Genomic DNA, 22,248 nt, shown 5'->3' with positions numbered 1-22,248 from the left:
TTACTCACTTTTAGAGGCAACCTCAAGTGGCCATTTTTTCTGCCCTTTTGTTTTTTAGTTTCATTGCATCAAACACCACAATTAAATAACTAAGAGCCTGCTTCCAGCAGCAACCAAAATGCTAGCAAGCACAAATTAAAGAAAAAAAATAATAATAAAATATCACATTTGCCTGAAACTCCTAACAATGAATGAAGTGATAGAGACTTCATCTGATCACATCTGAAAATACACAAAACAACCTACCGCAAACACACACGCTTCTGCTTCACTGGACTCAAACTTTATAAATGCCAATTCTCACCTTGACCTTAAATGCCATTAAGTACCACAGCCGGGCAGGTGACTCATAAAACGAAAAGCTAATGTACTTGAATAGTCCGAAAAAGAGCCCATTGGAGACATTAAAATATACAGGTCTTTATAAATGATTGCGCTAAAAACCCTGACCGCATCAGCTAAATGGATTATAAATCTAGAGGATTTCCATAATGCATGCATCTTAAACACACACACACGCAAGCATAAATCACGGCTATTTTCTAAACACAGGTTAATTGTGCAACTCCAAACATTGTCTATTTTTTATGCAAAATAATCCACTTAGCATTTCTCTCGTGGCCGCGATTCATTTCAGACCATATGCGCGGCGTGGCCCCTTGAAACCTATCAATAACACTTGTGCTGGGAAGAGGCAGCATTAAGTATATGGAAAAAACCTGTAGCCTTATTTTTTTCAATGCCATTTACTTTATTTATGAGTGTTTATTGCCAGAAATTGTGCCAAAATGACTTGGGCTGGAAAGAATTAATTATTATGGCCCAGGCCCTTTTAATATAAGTGAGTGCAGTGGCAACGCAATTAAAGCAGATCGCGGCACCATCAGGTGGAATAAATGCCAACAACATTGCAGGTGCATTCTGTTAGCTGCCAAATAAACTCCTTAATTTACAACATTAAAAATCAATAAAATTATAATGCCTTCCAAACGCATCTCTATCAATCAGCAGTGCAGAACTATCAGTCAGAGAGCAGACTGTGCAGAGAGCTGGTGTTTGGGTCGTATCAAAGCAGTTCACAAAGAGAAAAGGCCACTGCCGAAGAGGCTGGAAGAGAATCTTGATATTTGGACAAACGCATGCTCCCATCTAGATTAAACGCAACTTTTTAATCTTTAGGTTGAAGCGATGCCACCGCAGCAGCAAAGTAACCTGTTTTCATGTTTTCCCATTTGTGGCTTAAATCTTTCAGCTTGTCAGCTGGGTGGACAAGTGAGGAAGAAGGATGATGGCCGGCCTCTATTCTGATGTTCAATCCACTTTCAGTGAGTACCCCCAGACAAGCCACTCCTGCCTGTAATACATCACCTCCACAACAATGGCACGCCTCGGACATTAATTAACAATATTAATCTCCTGTGTCCTTTGAGCCGCGCCGTGAACTGTGCACACTGCAGCAGCGGTGATGCAATCCCAATCTATATAAACGGTTGCCTTTTATCCAGGCAATAACGGCACTAAACAAATATCAATACACCTCTCAAGTGGCCACTCAAACGTCCATTTTTATGGAGAAAGAGGAACTTAAGGTAAGGTTAATTGAAAGTCAAATTCAAATTAATTTCCCACCGCCTAATTGCCTGAACCATTAGCTCTGGGGAGCACAATGTTGCAAGACGTAGGGGTGGGGAGCTTGTAACTGCTGATTGATCATGTCTCACTTCCACAGAATGCAGAGAAGAAGAAGAAAGGAGAGGAGAGGAGGGGGGGGCTCAGAGCTCTGATAAGTGGACTGGACCACCCAGGGCCGAGCAAGAGAGAAGAGACCTGGATGTTCCTGACTGTAAAAGAGATCAAAATGCTATTACCACATGCTTTGAACGCTTATTTATGTCCTGTCTCTGACGAGCTGCTGATTTAGTGCCAACCAAATGTGATCACTACACAAACAAGAGGTAGGAATCATCGGCTAATGGAAGATCTAATTGAGAGGCGACCGCTTGTCATGAGGTAATTCTTCTCCAGACTGAGATGGTAACCCCCCCCCCCTCCCAACAACGCACACCCCTGAAGGAGGCATCTTGATAAACAATCACCACCACATGCATTAAGGATGATTTAGAAACATTAGGCTCTAATAAATAGTGCCATCAGGCAAGGAAAGGGGCAGAAAAACAATGCTATCAACAGATTACGCAAACTGCTCATTAATGAAAATAAAGCCCACGCAAGTGCCAGATTTAAGTTCTTGACAAACTCCTCCATTATATAGGTTAATATTTCTTAGTGTTTTACTTTGGAGGCTCACCTTTCCGAGGATCCTGCCTAAGAAGTAGTAGTGTCTGGTGAACGAGTCTCCCACCAGCATCTCTGCAGCGGGGCTGGGGTACAGCAGGCCCTCGTTGGTCGTCTTGAAGAAGCCCTGGTTGGGGTTGAAGCCCGATTTGAGGAGCTCATTGAGGAACTCGCGAAAGATCCCACCTCCGTCGATTCCCGCCTCATCCAGACCGTGAGCGTTCAGCAGGTGCACTCTGATCCTCTTCTTTAGGTCCGGTTCTTAAAAAAAAGAAAGAAAAAAAGACACGGGACATCAGGAAGATTTCATCAAGGTACAACAAGAATAAATATTAAAGACACTCTCTGATAACATTCATGGTCACAGTAAACTGAATTTATTTTCCCTCCATAAATGTCACCAACAAGCCTCCTGAAGATCTCAGAGATTTTTTATTCTTCACTTCACATTACTTTTTATAGTAATTTCCAGCAGGGAAATTAATTGAGACACACTGCCAGTATCTTCAGTCTAACAGTTAATGGTCATGTTGTCAGTTTTTATGATCACAAACCTATTTCCTGCCATGAAATTGAGAGAACAGCATATAAACGGAGGTTTTCACAACAAAGCTAGCTGCTAGCTTTAAAACAATAGTTTTAGCTTAAAGGCATATAAGGAAACAAACCATTTCCTGTGATATAAGTGGAGTGAGATTGTTATAATTCAGGACAAAACTGAACTCTTGCATCATTACTTTAAAGTTCGGTTTGACCTTGGTTACTCTTGGAAGTTAGGAGACTGAGTTTCTTGTAACTCTTTGGCAGCCCTGTGGATCAGCAGTCACAACATGCTGCTTTTTACATCACGTGTACACTGCATTCAGTATTTCTAATCATAAAAAATACACTTTCATATGTTTTTTAAAGCTTAAAATCATCTGTTGTCTGATTTTTCCCCCCGATTAAACAAACCTTGCTGACTTATTTTCTAAGTGCTTTTATGAGCTAACAAATGAAATGTGACTGTGTTTACCAAACATGCCCTTCCTGGTAATCAGCTGGATGACCCCCATTGTTTAAAATACCCCTATATTTATATAGTTTTATTTTGTTCTAAGCAGGAAATCAGTTTTGCAAGTAAAAATATAAACTGTTGTGAATAGAAACAATTAAATGCATATAAAAAAAACAGTGATTAACACATCAAAGTAATCTATGCCTCACAGCAAAGGAGAAGAAATGAGCGGAGAGGCCCAACAACTTGTAAAAGTTAAGATCAAAGTCCAGATTTTTAGGCCATTTTGACAGAATCACATTAGTGGAGGTTTGCAAACATTCACTTACATAACTTCCTCTACCTTCTTCCTAACTTTTGCCCTCATTGACCTTCTGAGTAACCCTGTGAAACCATTTACACAGTGACTAAATTATTTCATATTCAGTGCAGCCGACAGGAAATATTCCTGTTCCATTTTGATGTCACCTTTATATTAAAACTAAAACTTGAACATTTTATCGAGCTGACTGGTTCCTTTTTTAAATAATTAATAAAATTGCAATTATTTTGACTTGTTATTATTATCGATCTATTAAATATTAAAAGGTTCCTTTAGAGGGTTGAACTTATTTACCATCAGAAAATGTAAAAACAGTATTAATGTATACACTTGCCACCCACTGTTAGGGAAACTGCTCATTAATCCAAATATGTAATCAGCCAATCACAAGGCAGCAAATCAATATGTTTAGGCGTATAGGCATGGTCGAGACAACCAGCTGATGTTCAAACTGATCGTCAGAATGAGGAGGAAAGATAATTTAAGTAATTTTTAGCATGGTGGCTGGTGCCAGACGGGCTTTTCTGAGTATTTTAAAAACTGCTGATCTGCTGGGATTTTCCACACACAGTCATCTGTAGATTTTAAAGAGAATGATCCAAAAAAGAGACAATATCCAGTGAGCAGTAATTGTCTGCATGAAAATGCCTTGATGAGGTCAAAGTTCAAAGGAGAATGGTCATGCTGCTTAAGGCAGACACAAATAACCACTCATTACAGCCACGGTAGAAGAAGAGCATCTCTGAACACACAACACACTGAAATTTGCAGTAGGTGGGCTCCAGCAGCAGAAGATCACACCAGGTGCCACTGCAGCTGTTTTCTGTCCACTAAGAAAGAGAAACTGAGGCTACAATTTGCATGGGTTTAGTATCGTGGATATGAAGCCGACAAATCTACAGCCACTGTGTGATATAGAAACAAGTCAACATGGACCAAAATCTCAGAGGAATGTTTCCAGCATCTTTTTGAATCAGTGCCACAAAGAATTAAAGCATTTCTGAAGGCAACCCAATACAAGCAAGGTGTACCTAATGAAGTGGACATTAGGTGTATATATTCCCACAAGTCTGAAGTGCTGTGCGTTTTAATCCAACAAACATATTTTGCACTAAAGCACTTTCTTGACCTGCAAAATATTATAATCAAATTCTGTAAAAGGTCATCTTTCAGAATAATTAATGTATGGCAATAAATCAAGACAGCTATAACGTATATACACACATGAATGATATAGATCATGTCTTTAGCCCAGGTCTCCTACTACTCTTTTTAATCAGATTGCTCCCTCTCGAGCACCCTTTCAAATTCAAACACAAAAGAGGTGACTTAAAATAATTGATTCCGCTTTTATGCGCTCCATTATAATAATCGCGACCACAATTACAGCTTTACTGAAATTCAATACTCTGCACAGGAGGAGAGCCAACCTTCATCTTTGCTGCTAACCAAAACCTTGATCCTTGATATTAAGATTTTAATGGAGCATAACAAGAGTTTCGGGAACATTATCGGCATTTACTACAGAATGCCGCCTCATTTCTTGTGCTCGGAATGACGCAGCTGCACGTTTTCTATGGTGTAATGTGCTATGATGTACTCGCTTCACATTGTTTACCCACAAAATAATGCACGTATTACAGTTTTCTTTTATTGAAACTGTAACGCGCATGCAGTACCGTTTTCTGGAGAGAGTTTGTCGTAGGCGTCCTCATATATGTAGTTGCGCCTGATGGTGACATTGATGCCGTCGGGGAACGGGCCGTCCCCCTGCACATCTCGCTTGTCGGCGAAGATTAACCTCTGGAAGATCTACAAGACAGACATGAACCCGGTGACAGGGTCAGTGACAAATCCTGGGAGTTATAAAATGTTTAATCCTGCGAATTATTTTGAGCTTTAGATTTTGAACATACAAACACGAACAATTCCTAAAAGCAAAGCGCTGCTAACCAATGATGGGTAAAATCCAAATATGTAACTGGATAACTGAAACAAATGGATTTTTGCTTCTCTACTTTTACCTCCAATCAATAAAAAAATATGAATGTAGCTACAAAGACGTAAAGCGCTGCACTCGAGTTGTTACCACAGTGTTAAATACTTACTGGCAAGCTTTAATATTCTCAAAATAACCAGCAAATTTAATAGCATTATATGTATACTATATAAAGGCAATCACTATAATACAACACTCAAAGCCTTATGGTGCAGCTGAATATGGAGCAGCGGTGCAGTACCTTCACTCGCTCCTCGAAGGGCACCACAAACGGGAGCTCGGTGAGGATGGCCAGATGTCTTTCCTCGGACACAGACAGCTGTGGAGGCTCTAAACCAACTAAAAAAACAAAAAACAAACCCACAGTGTTCGATATTTTAGCGATTGCTTTAATGCAGGGAATCAGTCATTTTCTTCTTGTTTTTATACAATATAGTTATTTAGTGATTTTTGTCCAAATCACAGTAAAAAAAACTCATGATCTAAATACTTTGTGCTTTTATAAAAAAAAAAAAAAGTAACTTCATGAGTCTCAGATTTAACCAGGGGCGTAATTCCCAGGGGGGTTATGACCCAACCAATATAATCCCCCCAATAAAATTATGAATTATCTTGCATAAATACCAGCAAAATAGTTGCATGTTTATTCATCTGGGGATTTATTTATTTATTTATTTATTTAGACACAGATCTTGACCCCCCCAATGTTCAGCACAAAGTTACGCCGATGAATTTAACCCTCAGTATGTGCAATATAATTGTTCATTAATACACAATATTTGTAATTTAACAGCCAAGTGGTTTTTGAGCTGGAAGCACACTCTCCAACATCACTCTGTAACACTCATCTAACATAATCGCTCCTCACTGTTAAGCATTACGATTAAAACTTCAATCGGTCCACAGGCCAACCATTAAATACCCTTTCCACCCTACAGCCTTTTAATTAACCCAGCTGTGACCTGTCCATCCACCTGCTGGGCTTTATCCATTAGGCTGCTGTTTGTTTTGTATTAAACTTGGCATTTAGACTGTTTAGCCCACAGAAGAAAAAAAACGCTACAATAGCTAAACCGCTCTTCACCCTCCTCCGTGTCCACTGCAGCTCAATTATTCTGCCCAATTAGTCAATCTGATCTGCATTTTCCCATCAGGTTTCCATCTTTGAGGAGAAATATGGCCTCTGAGTGGTCAATACATTGCTCATTCATCAGCCATGGGGCTGTCCATTTAAGGAAATGAGAAAAGGCCAGACAAACACGTGGACCAGATGTGGCTGACTTCATCAGGTACTTTCACGCTAATTGAATTTATCCCACACGGCCTCTGAGTGGCACTGGGTAGATCATACACACATTTTTATCAGCTTGTTTTCACACCGTACTTCACAGAAACCCAAAGTGAGCCTGATGAAGCCCCGTGTCGACGTCAGTGTATTTTCCTGAGTGCCTAATTGAGTCAATGAAGAGAAAATGTGGTTAATATATCTTGGTAGGAATGGGGAAGGTTAATGACTTTTCTGCAGCTTCTTTTCACATCCCTGGGAGGCCTGTGAATGAAACATTATGGTACTGGAAATGTACTTCTATCTCTTTATCTCACTCATTGAGGAAGAATCTACTGGCTATCAGCAATAACACTTCCTTTACACAAACATGATTTTACACTCAAACGTCTCTTATCAGATACATTATCAATGCACAATTCCATAATATATGAAAAGCAAACACAGAGAAGGTGACTTTGGACAGCAATTACTGTGATTTCTTGGACTACTTATCAAGCTGACACAAACATTATGTGCTTCTAAACTTTGCCAAATGCCAAAGGAGTAGCTGTGTGGTGTACATTAAACAGCGCTGATGATAATAGGCTTAAGAGTCTAGTCATTCCAGTTGATGACAAATAAACATCAACTATTCTGCGATTTCAGAGCAGGATAAATATGAAGGTCAATTAGATGACATAGAAAAAGGTAAAGGGGCTCAATTTGACACCCATCTTTTTATAAGGGGAAAAAAAACACCTAACAGCAGAAATTACAGTACCATCCAGTGTAGACTGAAGTGGCCCAATGCGGCCCATCCTCCGTGTTCTCCATACGTGTCTTGCAGATGGGACGTACAGCTGGGTGACCTGGAGAGAAAAGAGAGGAAGATAATGATGAACCTGAAGCTCCTGCCTGTGCCTTCGAGCCAGAATAAGGGTTACAGGTGACTTTACAAGCCCAAAACATCTTTAAAATAAGAAGTCTTTGTAAAGTTTTTCTTACTTTTACAGCAGTGGTGTACACATAACTTTTTTTTTTTTTTTTTTAATTTAGAATAATTTTCATTAACTTTTCAGCTACAAACAGTAGAATATGCTGACTCTGTTACCACCTCTTGAAATTATGCTCTTCTGTGCAACGAAAAAAGAAAAGAAAATAAGCTGAAGTTTATGAAACTCCTCTCACTTGCTCTAAACATGTCTTCACCTTGTTAGAAGGGATAAAATGTGTTGTGATGATCATTTTACCCTTAAGAGGGTAAATTCATTTTATAATTCTGTCTATTAAAATTAAACCAATGCAGAACACGCAATGTAACAATGAACCAAACAGCTGTGATGACAGGTAAATACCTTATCGGCCCGGATGTTGACCTCCTCCGAGAGCCAGTGACCTGCCGGACAGAAGGGTCGGCGGATGTCACGAGCTTTCACCATCTTCACCAAGTTAGTGATGACCTAAAGTGGAAATCAAACACAAAGACACACACACACACACACACACACACATCCATACACATACCACATTAACATCTTTAAGTCTGACATCAGCATCCCTACAAGAATTCTTAAAAACCGCGGCTAAAGTCTATTTTCAGAGGAGAGCAGCTGTTTTTTTCTTTCACGTATAGGCTGTTCAGTAGGATGAGGTGCCTCCTCTTGGAGGAAAAAGAAAAAGCAATTTGAGAATTTAGCCATTAGTGCGCCATTTATGGGGAGTATAAAAGAAAAACGACCTGCGCCATCCCTCAACGTCCAGCCCTGTTAATTACTGGCGAGGTCTGCTGACATCAGCCATCGGACAGAGGAAGCAAAAGGCCGAGCAGCACTGGATCACAGAGCTGTAGCAGAAGGGCGAAGGGTTGCAATGATATTTCCATTTGGTTACACTGATATTACTGAACCTTTGTCCGAATGCATAATGCTTTAAAGGATTGAGACTTGTATCATTAACCTGAATTATTCTGACGCCATGTGAATGTTTCATGTTTCAACGGGGCTTCTTTCAGTAAAAGTTGCAACAGCATTTTTTCCTCTTTGAACCTAAACAGCAATAACATATCCCTACTCAGTTGCTAATTTCCAATAAATTCAGACTTTTGATTCTGGTGCCATCATTTGTGATTCTCTGAGCCAGTGCGAGAGGGGCGTGGCCCGTTATCTCTCGCTGCAGCAGACAGAGTAGAAAATAACTTAACTAAATGGTACCTTTACATTTCACTTATGCAACAAGTCTTTTGCACATTTGGAAACCGTTGCGAGTCTATCTCTGTGAACATACAAAGTGACCTATGTCTGAATGACAGCATGCCCTCACTTTAGCAAACTAATGAGGCCTAAAATGTCACATATCCCATGTCTGGAAAGGCTTTAGAGCTTTTTCAGTCTGCTAATGACTCAAATGTTAATAAGAGGCTCCCCTGTTGCTATGGCAAGTCCGAGTTAGACACCTACTGAACAATCACATGCACGTCTTTGCATGAAGATGTAACGCTCGCAGCCAGTCAATTTCCGTATAGTACCTCAGCTAGATTATTCCAATCGACATGTTCATTTCTAAAGCATGTCATTTACATAGAGAAACAATCAATCTTGGCCAATCACCGGGAGGCAACCAGAGCCCGCAATAATGGCAAGTGCAAAAAGCTGTAAGAGGCACGTGACGATGGGTTTGGAGCAGACCTACCCCCTGACTCTGGGAATGAATAAGCATTCCTTAATTAGCCCATCGGGTTAAGTGCAAACCTTAATGGGCCTTTCCCAAACTCCGGCGTGACATCGTTCTCCAAACATAGCCAAGAAGAAAGTTCCATTAGCAATATTAATACAAGCTTAGTTGATCATTTTCATTCAATTAACTTCTTTCAATTAAATAGATAGCTCGACAATGGAGGTGATAAAAGATGGGGAGGGACAGCTGATGACACGAACCAAACATTAGCGTGTTAGGGGTCAGCAGCGTTAAACCGACTGTAAATCCCAACGTTCAATTTGGAAAATGCATTTCCCCTGCTCCCAACTTCTTTAATGGGTCGTTTTAGCTGACAAGAGGCCTTTGAGCTGATCTTTTATGAAAATCCCAGACATGCGCTTCACGTATTCACCACCTTTCAGAGAACACAAGCGTTCACTTTTAAATCCTTTGTCTAAGGGCCAAGAACAAAGTTGCTTAAACACAGTTTCTCGTGGAGAAAAGCAAAGAGGAGAAGTGGAAGGAAGATGTGGAATCGAGACTAGGATTAAGTTGAGGATGTTTTCTGCCTCATTTCCTCTGGGTAAATAATCAGCGTATGACCTCTCTGGTGCTCCGTCTCATCTTTGCCTGTTCATGCTTACATGCTTAACTTCCACTGGTATGGACAAGCATTAGGCCAATCTTGCCTCAACGCACAGAGGGACTACACAACAATTAGGCCCATCGCTAATGTGCCATGCTTCACGGTTAACATGCTGATGAACAGACTTCAATAAAACAGATTTAGCATGATCATAGGAAAGACTCATGAAGAATATGTAATGCTCACTAAATACATGTGTGCACTGAAAGCTAATTACTGAGATACTGCACGAATCCTTATTGTGCTTTGTGATCTTAACTCCTACTTGCACATGACTGCTCTGGATTTTTCTTATCGATGACAGAAAATATGCCCACACCTGAGGCCAGAAAAGATTCAAAAGTTTCCAATTTTATGCTAAATTTAAAATTTTCTACTCAATATAAAGAAAAACTTCATCTTAAAACACTAGCTAAATTTCTCTCGCTGGTATATCTACTGAGATACATTGTGCGCTCACTTCCTGCCTCATGTTTTAGGGTTAAACACACGTGTAAGCAGGTTAAAGGAAAAATATTTTCGCAACAATGAGACTGTGGGGTTTTTTCTGACATTTTACTGCTCAAAACTTCAGTTTTCAAATTACTGGCTTTGCCACACAGTGAGAAAGCAGGTTTCTGACTTTATTTCCCATGATGCACTTAGAGAACTGTAGGAACTGCAAAGTTTGAAAGTTCTGCTTTTTAGAAACTCTGATATTTTTTCCCATTACTTGATACACTTTTGTTTTCCATCAATTTAACTCTTAGCTTTTTTTTGAATGTGCACTTTGTGTTTGGCAAAACCCTCAATGTCATACGTTTTTATGCTCTGAAAATGAAGAAAATAATAATTTTACCTGGACATAATGAGAAATACAAAACAGACAAACAAAAATGCTATAATATATATATAGGACTACACATCTTACCTTGAAGAGTTGCACCCAGCGCTTCTGTTCGGCCTGGATATGCTGCTGAACCTCGGTGTTCGTCTTCACCCCCACACTACGGAAGGCAGCCATGTACTCCTCTCTGTGCTCTGCTTTGGTCTTAGGGTAGGCCAGCTTGATGATACCCAGACATGCATCTCTCAGACAGCGAGACAAAGTCACAAGCTCTAACAGCGTGAAGGGCATCATGGAGGACTGCGTCTGACCTGTTGAGAGGGAAAATACATTTACAGATATCGATCTGCACCACCTGTGACTGCTAAAAACAAAGGACAACAGCGATATACTATTGTGTTACAAGCGGGAAATGAGCGATATGGGATGGATATGTATCCCAATCTGTCGTACATTCGCCTGTCCAACGACCTCTGTACAAAATATTTGTCAAATAAAATATGTAACGTAGATATAAAACAGGGCACCTAGAGGACTACCAGAGAACCATAGATACGCCATTATATCAAGTTAAACAGATGTTTATGTCTATTACCTTCCATTGCATGTCCAAAAAACTCGCTGTCATGCACGGAGATAAGAGAGTGGCTGAAGAGAGAGCTGAAGAGATAGAAGACAGGAATGATGCGGTTGGAGTCCTCAAAGGACATGGGAGACCCTCGGGAGATCAGCTGTAAGAGTGGCACCATAGACCTAAAGGAAACACAGACACATAAACATTTGAAAAAATAAGTATAAGGTTGTGTGAGCAGGCAGAAATATACTGCACATGGATACAAGCTAATGGGAGCTTAAAAACCTGCAGTTTGTCTACTGGCCAACTGAGGCCTACTGCAAAAGTCCCATGTTAAAAGCTCAACTTTACAGCATTAAAAAACATATTTACAGATTGCTTCTGGTTAACTGAATCACACTGAATGGCAGGTGGAGCCGGTTGGTGTCTGCTAGGCCTCATCCACTAGTTCAAGTCATTAAACTGGACATCTTTACTGTGCGTGTGCTGTTTGCCTGTTCTGGAGCATTTTTAATATCGGACTAATCTTATGGCTTGTAGTGTGGTAAAGACTGTCCAAAAAGTCTGCTTCTTTGAGGTTTTGGTGGGTGATATTCTGGTATTTTTTCATCTCTTACTGTATGGATGTTTGTGTGTTCCCCTTTCATCCAAATGCCCATCTTCTATACCATCTACGATACAAACGTGGTGCGTCTGGAAAGTATTCACAGCGCTTGTTCCACACTTTATCAAATTACACTCATACTGCAAAATGGATTAAATTAATTTCTCACCTCAAAATTCTACACAAAATACCCCATAATAATATTTACATATATTTGTTATCTTGGTTGTGTGCTTAGGGTCGTTGTCCTAGTTCGAGATCCAGAGCACTTCAGTGCAGGCCATCATCAAAGATGTCACCGTACATTGCCGCATTCATCTTTCTATCGACCCTGACTAGTCTTCTCATTTATGCTACTGAAAAATCATCCACACAGCATGATGCTGTCACCACCATGCTTCACTGTAGGGATGGTCTTGTACAGCTGATGAGGAATATCTGGTTTCCTCCAGATATGACACTGGGCATTCAGGCCAAAGAGTTCAATCTTTGTTTCATCAGACCAGAGAATTTAGTTTTCATGGTCTGAGATTCCTTCAGCTGCCTTTTCATTGAGGAGTGGTTTCTGTTTGGCCACTCTATCACACAGGCCTGATTGGTGGAGTGTGGGAGAAGTGGCTGTCCTTCTGGAAGGACAATGAAATTCTCCTCTTTCCAAAAGAGCAATGCTGATGCTCTGCCGGAGTGACCATCGCAGTTCTTGGTCACGTCTTTATCTAAATCCCTTCTACTATAATCTCTCAGATTGGCCGGGTTACCAACTCTATTGAGAGTCCTAGTGGACTTTTTCCATCTACATATGATGGAGGCCATTGTTCTCATTGGGACCTTCAATGCTGCAGAAATGTTCCAGATCTATCTGAATGTATCTGAATCCATCTTGGAGTAAAACTGTAACATGACAAACTGTGCAACAAATGAAGCACTGTGAATACTTTCTGGATTCACTGCATATCTATAACAATGCTTCAAAAGATAAAAATCATATAGTCAATGTTAGAGTAGCTCACCCAGTGATCATCTTGGTTGTCATGGAGGTGATGAGGTGCCAGAGATGTCTCAGGAAGCGTGCATTGAAAGCCAAGCTGTACAGAAGTCTGCAGAGAACAAAGACAAGCACATAAAACAGAAATATTTAAGTATATTAAATGGAACTGAAAAGACTTGAGTGAGATATTTCAATCAAATGGCACAATCAGTGTGAAGAACAATACATTTACCCTTGGCCAACCTGTTTACCCTGCTGAGATTGTCAACTTTGTCCCGTTAATCAGGGAACACCCAGAAAAAGACACTGTTAACCAATATTTCCCTCACACAATTTTCTTAGTATTTTTTCTTTCTGTCCTTTCATACCTTGCGAGGGGCAAAAGGAGATTAAATTAGCCATTAAGCTTTATTTAGGTGAGGCACCTTCCATTAGTAAACTAGTTGGTGGTGAGGGTGCCCATAAACAGCCCTCTGGCTTCCTGCTGGAGCCCCATTTAACTTAATGACCAGGGGACGGGGCGACAAGACAATGCAGGACGTAGGAGGAGGGGAAACCTGGTCCTCGCTGTGACCCTGCAGTACTGGCATGCTTCCACACTCACAGTGAATTACATGATAACGCAGAGGAAGGCCCACATACTTTGCTTTAGTCTCTCTGCACTCAACGGGCTGTGGCACCAAGGTGTGAAGGCGCTCTTTGTTCAAGTGTGTGTTTTTTTTGTGTATGCTCCTAAATTGCATGGCTTTTCACACGGAGGATAAGAACAGGTGACAATAATGTGGTAAGTAAGCTGAAAAGCAACATGAAGTAGCCCTGCATATAATAGGCCTCTGTCTACTGACACCTACTGTATGAGGATGATTGCCGTTAACAGGGCAGCATCATGTGTTCACAGTAACACAGAGGAATAAAGGTCAGCAGAGGAAAAACATAAAAGTTGGTTGAGTGGGAAAGGGGCAATTCCATGTCTGCTAGATAGTCTCATCTCAGTATCAATGTTCAAATTCCCATTCCACCATCCAATCTGCCAAAATGGAGATTAACATTAGGAGCAGACAAACCTCAATATGGCTTGAAAAGTGGTTTGTGTTGATCACAGGCCATCTGTCAGTGCAACAAGACACTGGAGGGAAGCAAGGAGCAGTGCTGTGGGCCCATAACAAGTGATGTGGGTGTTTGATTGAAATGGGAAACAAAACACTAAATGCCAGCTGACATGCTGATTTACAGCCTGAGAGAACCCAAACCCCCATTTCAATCATGGAATGAACCACTAATAAACAAAGTCAAGACATCAGAAGGGGTTGTGTGTACATATGTGTGAGTGTGTGTGTAAAAAGCAGGTTGATGAATAATGTCTGGATCATTTCATTTTGCACTAATGAAAGAATCTCAGTTCAGCAGAAAAAACAAACAAACAACAAACCCCCGAAACATCAGCCGTGCTCAGGTCAGATCTGATACCGTGAGCCTTGAACGCGCCTCAGCCTACAGACAAATTTGTTTTGCTGGCTTCTGTGTCCGCATGAACCAACAGCATTTTTTTTTTTTTTTTTTAATCACACCACCACAAAGATCGCGGTAACGGTTCAAAAGTAAATGGAGGTCACTTAATCAGAGTGACCCTGTTAGCAGCAGAGTGCTACACTGGAAGAAACCAAACAATCAAAGTGAAATTACACCAAATATCCAACCCTAACAGTTAAAGTGAATTACTGCGTGGTCTCCAGAACAAACCTGAGCTAAGTATAATTAGCAAATCAATCAAAAATCTATTTTGGTCCCAGTTGATTGTCCTGCTTTTAAAGTTACCCTATAGAAAAAAGTGTGGAGTGCAGTTTAATGAGACATTTTACATATTTATTAAAAAGGCAGTGTGCTGGGCTGGCTGCACGACTGGCCGGCTTCTTTTTTTTTTCCTTTCTTTTTTTTGCTTTAAGACTCGTAAATCAAGACCAGAATGCAATTTGCTCCCCTTAGCCTCTTGTAAAGCTATCCCATCCACTCCTGCAGTGATTAATCTTTCTCAGTGAGCTAATTATTTTGTACAGATATCCAATAATGATGGAAGAGGAAGGACAGGATTTATGGTAAAAGCCGAGAGAAAGAGGAAGCTGTAAAAATAAATAAATACATTTAAAAATAAGGGCTGAAATTCTTCTAAATTCTTGTCAACCGCTTGTAAACAACAATGCAAAATTACTAGCTGACCACTAGAGTCCAGCTGCACATGCCCAGTTTATATAATTACTTGAAAGGATTTGGGGAATGTTATGGATTCAAATAATAGCAAAATATCTGTCTAGTAAAGCAGAGCTGCTAATGTGATCCCGAAATGCATCCTCACATATAAATGAACTGACAGCAACTGGCTTCAATAATAATTAACTAGAGCTGGTTGCCCGTCCATGAAGCTCAGCCTGATCACCTCCTGTCAGTCAATGCACCATCTAGACCCCCACGCTACCTCTGACATCCTGGCCCTAATGCAATCAACCTGAAAAGGGGTAATTGCCCTCATCCAGAACTGACAGCCTCCCTGACATCCCGGCTTCCTCTGCCGGTTGTAAATGCCAGCGGGTGCGGACCACTGATAACTGCCTGCCTGCCTGGTTTTATCGTTACTTACATTACTGCTTACAGCGCGGAAACACATAAACACACAGTTTTCCTCTCAATCAGGTGGCTCCTGGGATGCAAGGCTGATCCCGTCGAGATGTGCAAAGTGTTATGATATGCCATTTAAAAAACGAAAAGCTTTTACATTTACTTTGAGGTTGTGTTTTTGATTCAGACACGCCTCCTGGCGTAAGGCTACTTACATTAACTTCATTACATGACACAGGAAGAATGAAAGACCCCCCAAAAATGTGCGTCTTTGTACCTGACTTTTGGCACCATGAGACGATGCTGCACCATCAGCGTGTGACAGATGGACGCCATCATGGTGAAGACCTCCTCGCTGGCTGAATCCCTCCACACCAGGTTGAGCAGGGCGTTAGTCTGGTGTTTGGTGTCCAGTTTGTGGACACACTCTTCTGTTATCAGCTGAACTGAAATCCGGCTGTCATCCTAGTGAAGAAAGAGATGAGTGTTATTTAAAGGACTGTGATTATGTGATTGAGAAGTATGTGTACGAGGGTAAAAAAAAATAAAAATGTTATTTTAGTTTTTTATAGTTTATTTTCGAGATGCAATCTGCAATTTTTAGGTTACTGTTAATAAAACCAAGCGTTTAAATATCAGTTTTTAAACTTGTCGGTGTCATATGAGAGTATTGTGGAGTGTTTGTTGCTACTAATCTGCCTGGTTTGTGCTTGTGATAACAGTTATCTATTTACTTCTCTTTTAAAGAAATGTTTATTGGCTCTTGGTGAAAGCATCTTCTGTGACCACACAAGAGTGCACAACGAATTTCCCAACTAGGACAATAAAATATATTGTATCGTATATTATCGCTTTATTATCGCTAGACGAGGTGTCTGAATGTACGCATTTTTGAAGGTCTGAGGCAAAATGTTTTAAGCCACAGCGGTGCAGAATCCTTCCAAATATTCATTTATTCAGTTTCGTAAGTTAATCATGTTTACAGTGGGCCAACCACCAACTGGTGGTAAATATTTACTCTAAATCCATCGATAAGTAATGAGTAATCCTGCTTCAAACACAAAAACACAGAAACAAACTAAACCAACCACAACCGCCATAGCAAAGCTAATAAGAAATAATTTGGCAAATGTTGTGATTTAATGCCATTTTACCTTCAGTTATTCAGCTGATTGTCATCCTTTATGTTAACTTATCACTTTAAACTCATTCAGCATCATAAGCACATAAGGAATAGTCTGTTAATTCCTTTTATTCCTGAGTTTGGGAAACAAACTCCCAGTTGTTCACACAATGAAAAGTGTGGCTTCTCCATCGCTGCCACACAGCTTACATTAGAGAGGCTGACATTACCTGAGTATAGGGCTGCTCGATTATGGCAAAAATGATAATCACGATTATTTTCACTGAAATTGAGATCTCGATTATTTGACGATATTTATTTAACCCTTACGACCTACTATAGAACCAAGTCCGCCAGAGCTTATATTATTATTATTATTATTTTTTTTTTACATGTTGTAGTGCCATTTGTGGGAGCATTTCAAGTTGCTATACATCAATACAACTGTTATAGCCTATATTGTAATAATATGTATGCATTAAGTCCATAGTAATTACATTAATTGCAAAAAAGTACAATAAACTACAAAAAAATTGAAAATCGTTTTTGGGGTTTTTTTTTACATATATTTCTACTTGGAGAAATTTAAGAGGTTTATCCCTCAAAACTTGAAATACAAAAAAAGTTGCAAAAAATAGTTTACAACAACAGGAAATTTATTTTGAGTGTCTTCATAGTTTTATTTTGGAGATACACCAATTTTTATATACTGCAGGAAAAACGAAAAAACAATCCTATGATGCAAATTTGCAAAGAAAACAGCAGGTGCATCAAAATAAACCATTTCCAGCAGTACAATTCGAGTTCTAAGCATCACAGAAACTATTCAGAAAAGTATAGAGTCAAACATGACTTATAAAAACACCAGTATAGGCAATTAAGGCCTACAAGTAAAAAAAACTACATTTCCGCGAAAATGACGTCACTTCCGGTTTCGGGCAGGAAATGGCGCACATGCGATAGTTCGCGACTTCCAGTGTTGCCAACTTTGTCGCTATATTTAGCAAGTTTTCAGACCCGCTAAAAAAAAGACGTGAAAGCCCTTATTGCTTTTACTTTCTTCTTTTACTCTTATGCTGTTTTGTGGATCACAAGGTTTAAAACTACTTATAAACACACACACACAAAGTAACTCCACCAGAGCGCCTATTTCGGGTCACTTTTGCCGGGTAAAGGAGCAGGGTTGGAATTGTGACATTAAAAAAAACAATAATTGCTAAAAGAAATTTAATTTGTAGTTCTAAATAAATTCTAAATGCATTTAGGACGTTTTTTACTCACTTTATGTCTCTTCCACGATGTTATTTCTCTCTCCAACAACATAGGTTACAATTAGATTAGCATGACCTATTATGCAAATTTGGCGATGACGTCATTTAGCGACTTCTAGCGACTTTTAGGACAACCAATAGCGATTTTCCTTACTGAGGAGTTGGCAACACTGCTGACTCTGTTACACTGTGGGAAGTGTTATGAACAGCTGATCGGATCACAAAGCGTGTTTCTGGAATATTATGTTTTTGTTCCTGCAAGCGCTTTTTATGCAATTTTTGCAAAGCTTTATGTGGAAGGAAACCGTGACCGAGGACAAGCTGATGGCATCAGATGTAAGTACAACTCCTCCGGTTTCATATGCAAAACAAATTATTGCGCTAGCTTACACTGTTCAGGTTCTACAGGGATTTAAAAATTGTTACACAAAACGGAGCGTGCTGCTCTGACCGGCTTTAAAGGGTTAACGATGACAACGTATTGAATAATGACTTTAAAAAATAATATAAAATAGTGTGCAACACCACTGAAGTTTTTTTTTACCTCTCTTTTCAACCAGCGGCAGTCACTCTCCTCTCCAAATAACTTCTGCTTAGCTTTCCGAGCTTCCCTCGGGTCCTCTTAATCAGCGGTCTCCACCCTTTTTTGCACCACGGACCGGTTTATGCCCCACGGACCGGCCTTTAAGGTGTCGCGGATAAATGAGGGAGGGGCCAATAATCGGCTCAGTCATTTTTAATGATCGTTGAAAGCCCAGATCGTAATCGTGATTAAAATTCGATTAATTGAGCAGCCCTACCTGAGTACAACATGAACCTTGTGCTGGTATCAGCCAACAGGCTAAGTCACATTTCTAGTGAAAACTGTTAACAGACACGAGAATGACCTTTTTGAGATATTCAAGTTTTGCTTAAATCAAAACTGCTTTGACTGTAAGAAACTTTTGTTTTGTTATAGTTAGCCATATTGTTTATGCTATGTAAAGGTAAATGTCTTGCGGGACAGTTTCACATCTACAAAGCAAAACTCATGACAAAAAAAAAAAAAAAAATTTAAAAAAAATGGGGCTTTGCACATGTTTTGAATGTAGAAATAAAAGTAAAAATTAACTGAATTGTGTCAATGCTAGAAATGTGTAGAGGGGCCTTATCAACACTGACATCCCTCACCGAGGCATGCTGTGCGCTGAGATATTTGGACATATATGCGGGGATTTTACCTGCATGGGTAGCGGCTGGATGCCAGCGTTATCGTCATCCTCCGAGTCGCTGCTCACTTCTGGCCTGGTGCTGCTTTCTGACACTGGCAGCAGCGGCAGCAGCGTCTGCAGGGCCCGGAGGTACAACAGGAGACCCTCCTCTGATAGTGAGCCTGCCAACGCGCATCATTCATCATTACCGCGCACATTAACCCATCTCCCACTCTATAAATCAGTCTCATTACCACACAGAGGAATGTACAGGAGAAACAAGTACAGCACAAGCATGAGCCTGTGTGTTCAGCTCTAAACTCCCACTGACCTAGGCGGTTCTCCCCTGCAGAGAGGACAAAATAAAACAGCCATGGTGCTTGGCTCTGTGCTGCTGAAGAGGAGTCGATCGTGGCCTTAAGGGAGCTCAGGAAAGCCTCGAAAGGGAATGAGTGACGGAAGTCTGATAGTGCCGGGATAAAGAAGTGAAAGATCTGCTCAGTAAACGGAGCAGAGATGAACTCCTCGGTAAAAGCCGCAAATACAAACTGCCTGTAACATGACAGACAAAGCAGATATTAGTACACTGTGTGAAATCCTAACAAAATAAAAATAATATCAAAATACTGTTTGCTCATCGATAAATTCACTAAAGTATGGGTTGATTTAACATCTCCCTGCTCTTTCTACTGTGTGACTTCTCCAATATTGTCTCTCCAAACAGTGCTGCTTTGTGTAGCCTGGTCACACACATCTGGCGAGCCAAGTCAGATAATTAGCTGTTAGAGCCAGTATGTACACAAGTTCCTCTCACTCCCGTCTTGCTTTTCTTCAAAGAAGAAAAGAAGTCCTCTCGTCGTTTGTTATTAAGAATGTCTCAAACCAAGAGACAAACAGGCTGGTATTCTGCACTCCAGCGAGCAAGCAAGTCTGGGAAACTTTTATGGCTTGTTGTAAATTGGTCTGTGAAGCAATTACTGCTTCACTATTGACAAGAGGGACAAAAACTGGTGTAGTTTGTCTGATTGGCTTAATGGATGATTTTAAAAGAATTCAACAGAGACAAACACCTTCTGTTCCTGCTATTATGCCGCTATCGTCTCCACTGTTTACTGTATGTGCCGGGCGTTCTGCAGAATTGTGTAACTTTTGAGACAATTCCTTCAGTAAATAGTTAAACAATACAGGGCAAACTAAGTTTTTTGAATGCCACTGCTTACTGTTTTAGCTTACTTTCCCAAAAAGTGAAAATAGCAGCGCTGTCTTCTTTTTTTGGAGATGCATGCACTAATTTCTCTAAAACTGTCCTTCAGACAATCATCATTGTACGACAAATACTAGCAGGTAATCTTTTAGGGGCGTCTTTCTTGTCGCATCCTGTGCAAATGTTCCTGTTCTCCTGCTTTGCTCACTGTACCTTGCGCCTGTTGTGCAGGAGGAGTAGGTAAAGTGCAGAGGTTTGAGGATGTGCTCCAACAGTGTGCTTGCCAGGGGGATAGTGGGAGCGTCGCTGTACTCCAGACTGGAAGGGAGCCTGTGATTCACAAGAATATACAGCGACCTGTAGTATCCTGATGAGAGGACAGAGAGAAGAATTAACACTCAAAATAATTATCTGAGAAAACGCTAATGTAATTACGTATTTAATATAAACATATTAAAAAAAGAAATCTTCCTGTTTGCAGTAACTGAAATGTTGTAAAAATGAGTCCCTTAAACCTAACATTCAGGCTAAAAAGTAGGATTTTTTTCAGATGTAATGCTAAAAAATGTTTCGTGCAGACAACAATGACTAACTTTAAACCGTGCTTTTGAAATGACTCATGCTTCTGGGAAATCGTCAGTACTTGAAATACACTTGACTTGAATGTAATCCTGTACCAGTCACAACATGAACTGCCCTGTACTGATAAAAAACACTGACAAAATTATATTGACACACATTCAAGATCTCTGCACACCCCTTATTGTTTAATAATTTGGTCTCAACAGGTTTATTTGCACCTATGCTGCAGGAATCTGTGTGTCACTGACATTTCTTTTCTTTCTATAAAAAGAAGAAAGAAAAAAAAATCCTGACCGCAGACTCACAACAGAGATAAAAGTTAAGCCAGTGAGCTTACCTTTCTGTACCATGTAGTGCAAAATCTGCTCGAGTAATGAAGCTACATTATTAGCATCTGGAATAACGGGAAGATAGGTTCTCTCTGTAGAAAAGATTTCTAGCATTCGCATGGGAACTGCAACATTTAAACTGTCATCCGTGCAGCTCTGCAAGAGTCTAAAAGACAGGAGAGAGCGACAAGAGTGATAATGGCAACTTCTGTTACAGATATCCCATCAGCTTTTGCATTTATGCATCTGTAAGAAAATTATTTATTTCCAATACCTGCAGCAGAAGCCTAAGATCCTCTTGATCTGAAACACGCATGTCTTCTTCTGTGGGCCAACCAACAGCTTCACAAACTGGCCGTTGTGCTTCACCAGGTTCTGGCACAGCCATATCTTTATCAACACACAGTTAGACACAGTTTTGGTCTTTGGCAAACACAACTTTTTAATATATTAGCATCTATTAAATCTATTGATACAACCAAAGGGCCTAAGGCTCGGGGGTTTTTTTGTCTTCTCACCAATCTATGGGCATCCACACTCTGTCTGTAGAAAAATATTAATTGTCTTGATAAGAGGCAGAGACCAACGCCATCCAGGGCGTGTTGAACTCCTCCCGACTGCGTCTGGCTGACACGCTCGTCAAACTTTGCCCGCTGTATGGCATACTGGAGAAAGAAAGTCACAGGTCACACACTGTAAACACTCTGTTTGAGCAGACTTGGTACAA

At 40.3% G+C, this 22,248-nt stretch overlaps 1 protein-coding gene across 2 annotated transcripts in view; it reads right to left on the bottom strand.

The window, feature by feature from the left end:
- The window catches only part of ube3c (ubiquitin protein ligase E3C), a 30,001-nt gene that overhangs the window by 5,793 nt on the left and 1,960 nt on the right, over nt 1-22,248 (bottom strand). For both annotated transcript variants that reach the window (XM_026179788.1, XM_026179789.1), the window contains exons 5-19: nt 22,040-22,186; nt 21,796-21,911; nt 21,530-21,687; nt 20,824-20,977; nt 19,738-19,958; nt 19,437-19,588; nt 16,100-16,287; nt 13,235-13,321; nt 11,642-11,799; nt 11,131-11,357; nt 8,236-8,340; nt 7,662-7,749; nt 5,855-5,952; nt 5,294-5,426; nt 2,309-2,556 (exon numbers count right to left, since the gene is read on the bottom strand). In XM_026179788.1, coding sequence (XP_026035573.1) covers nt 2,309-2,556; nt 5,294-5,426; nt 5,855-5,952; nt 7,662-7,749; nt 8,236-8,340; nt 11,131-11,357; nt 11,642-11,799; nt 13,235-13,321; nt 16,100-16,287; nt 19,437-19,588; nt 19,738-19,958; nt 20,824-20,977; nt 21,530-21,687; nt 21,796-21,911; nt 22,040-22,186 — 2,280 coding nt within the window. The remainder of the gene's footprint in view (nt 1-2,308; nt 2,557-5,293; nt 5,427-5,854; nt 5,953-7,661; nt 7,750-8,235; nt 8,341-11,130; nt 11,358-11,641; nt 11,800-13,234; nt 13,322-16,099; nt 16,288-19,436; nt 19,589-19,737; nt 19,959-20,823; nt 20,978-21,529; nt 21,688-21,795; nt 21,912-22,039; nt 22,187-22,248) is intronic.

The sequence above is a fragment of the Astatotilapia calliptera genome, chromosome 9, assembly GCF_900246225.1.
Source record: "Astatotilapia calliptera chromosome 9, fAstCal1.2, whole genome shotgun sequence".
NCBI lineage: Eukaryota > Metazoa > Chordata > Actinopteri > Cichliformes > Cichlidae > Astatotilapia > Astatotilapia calliptera.
This window is presented reverse-complemented; position numbering and strand designations above follow the sequence as displayed.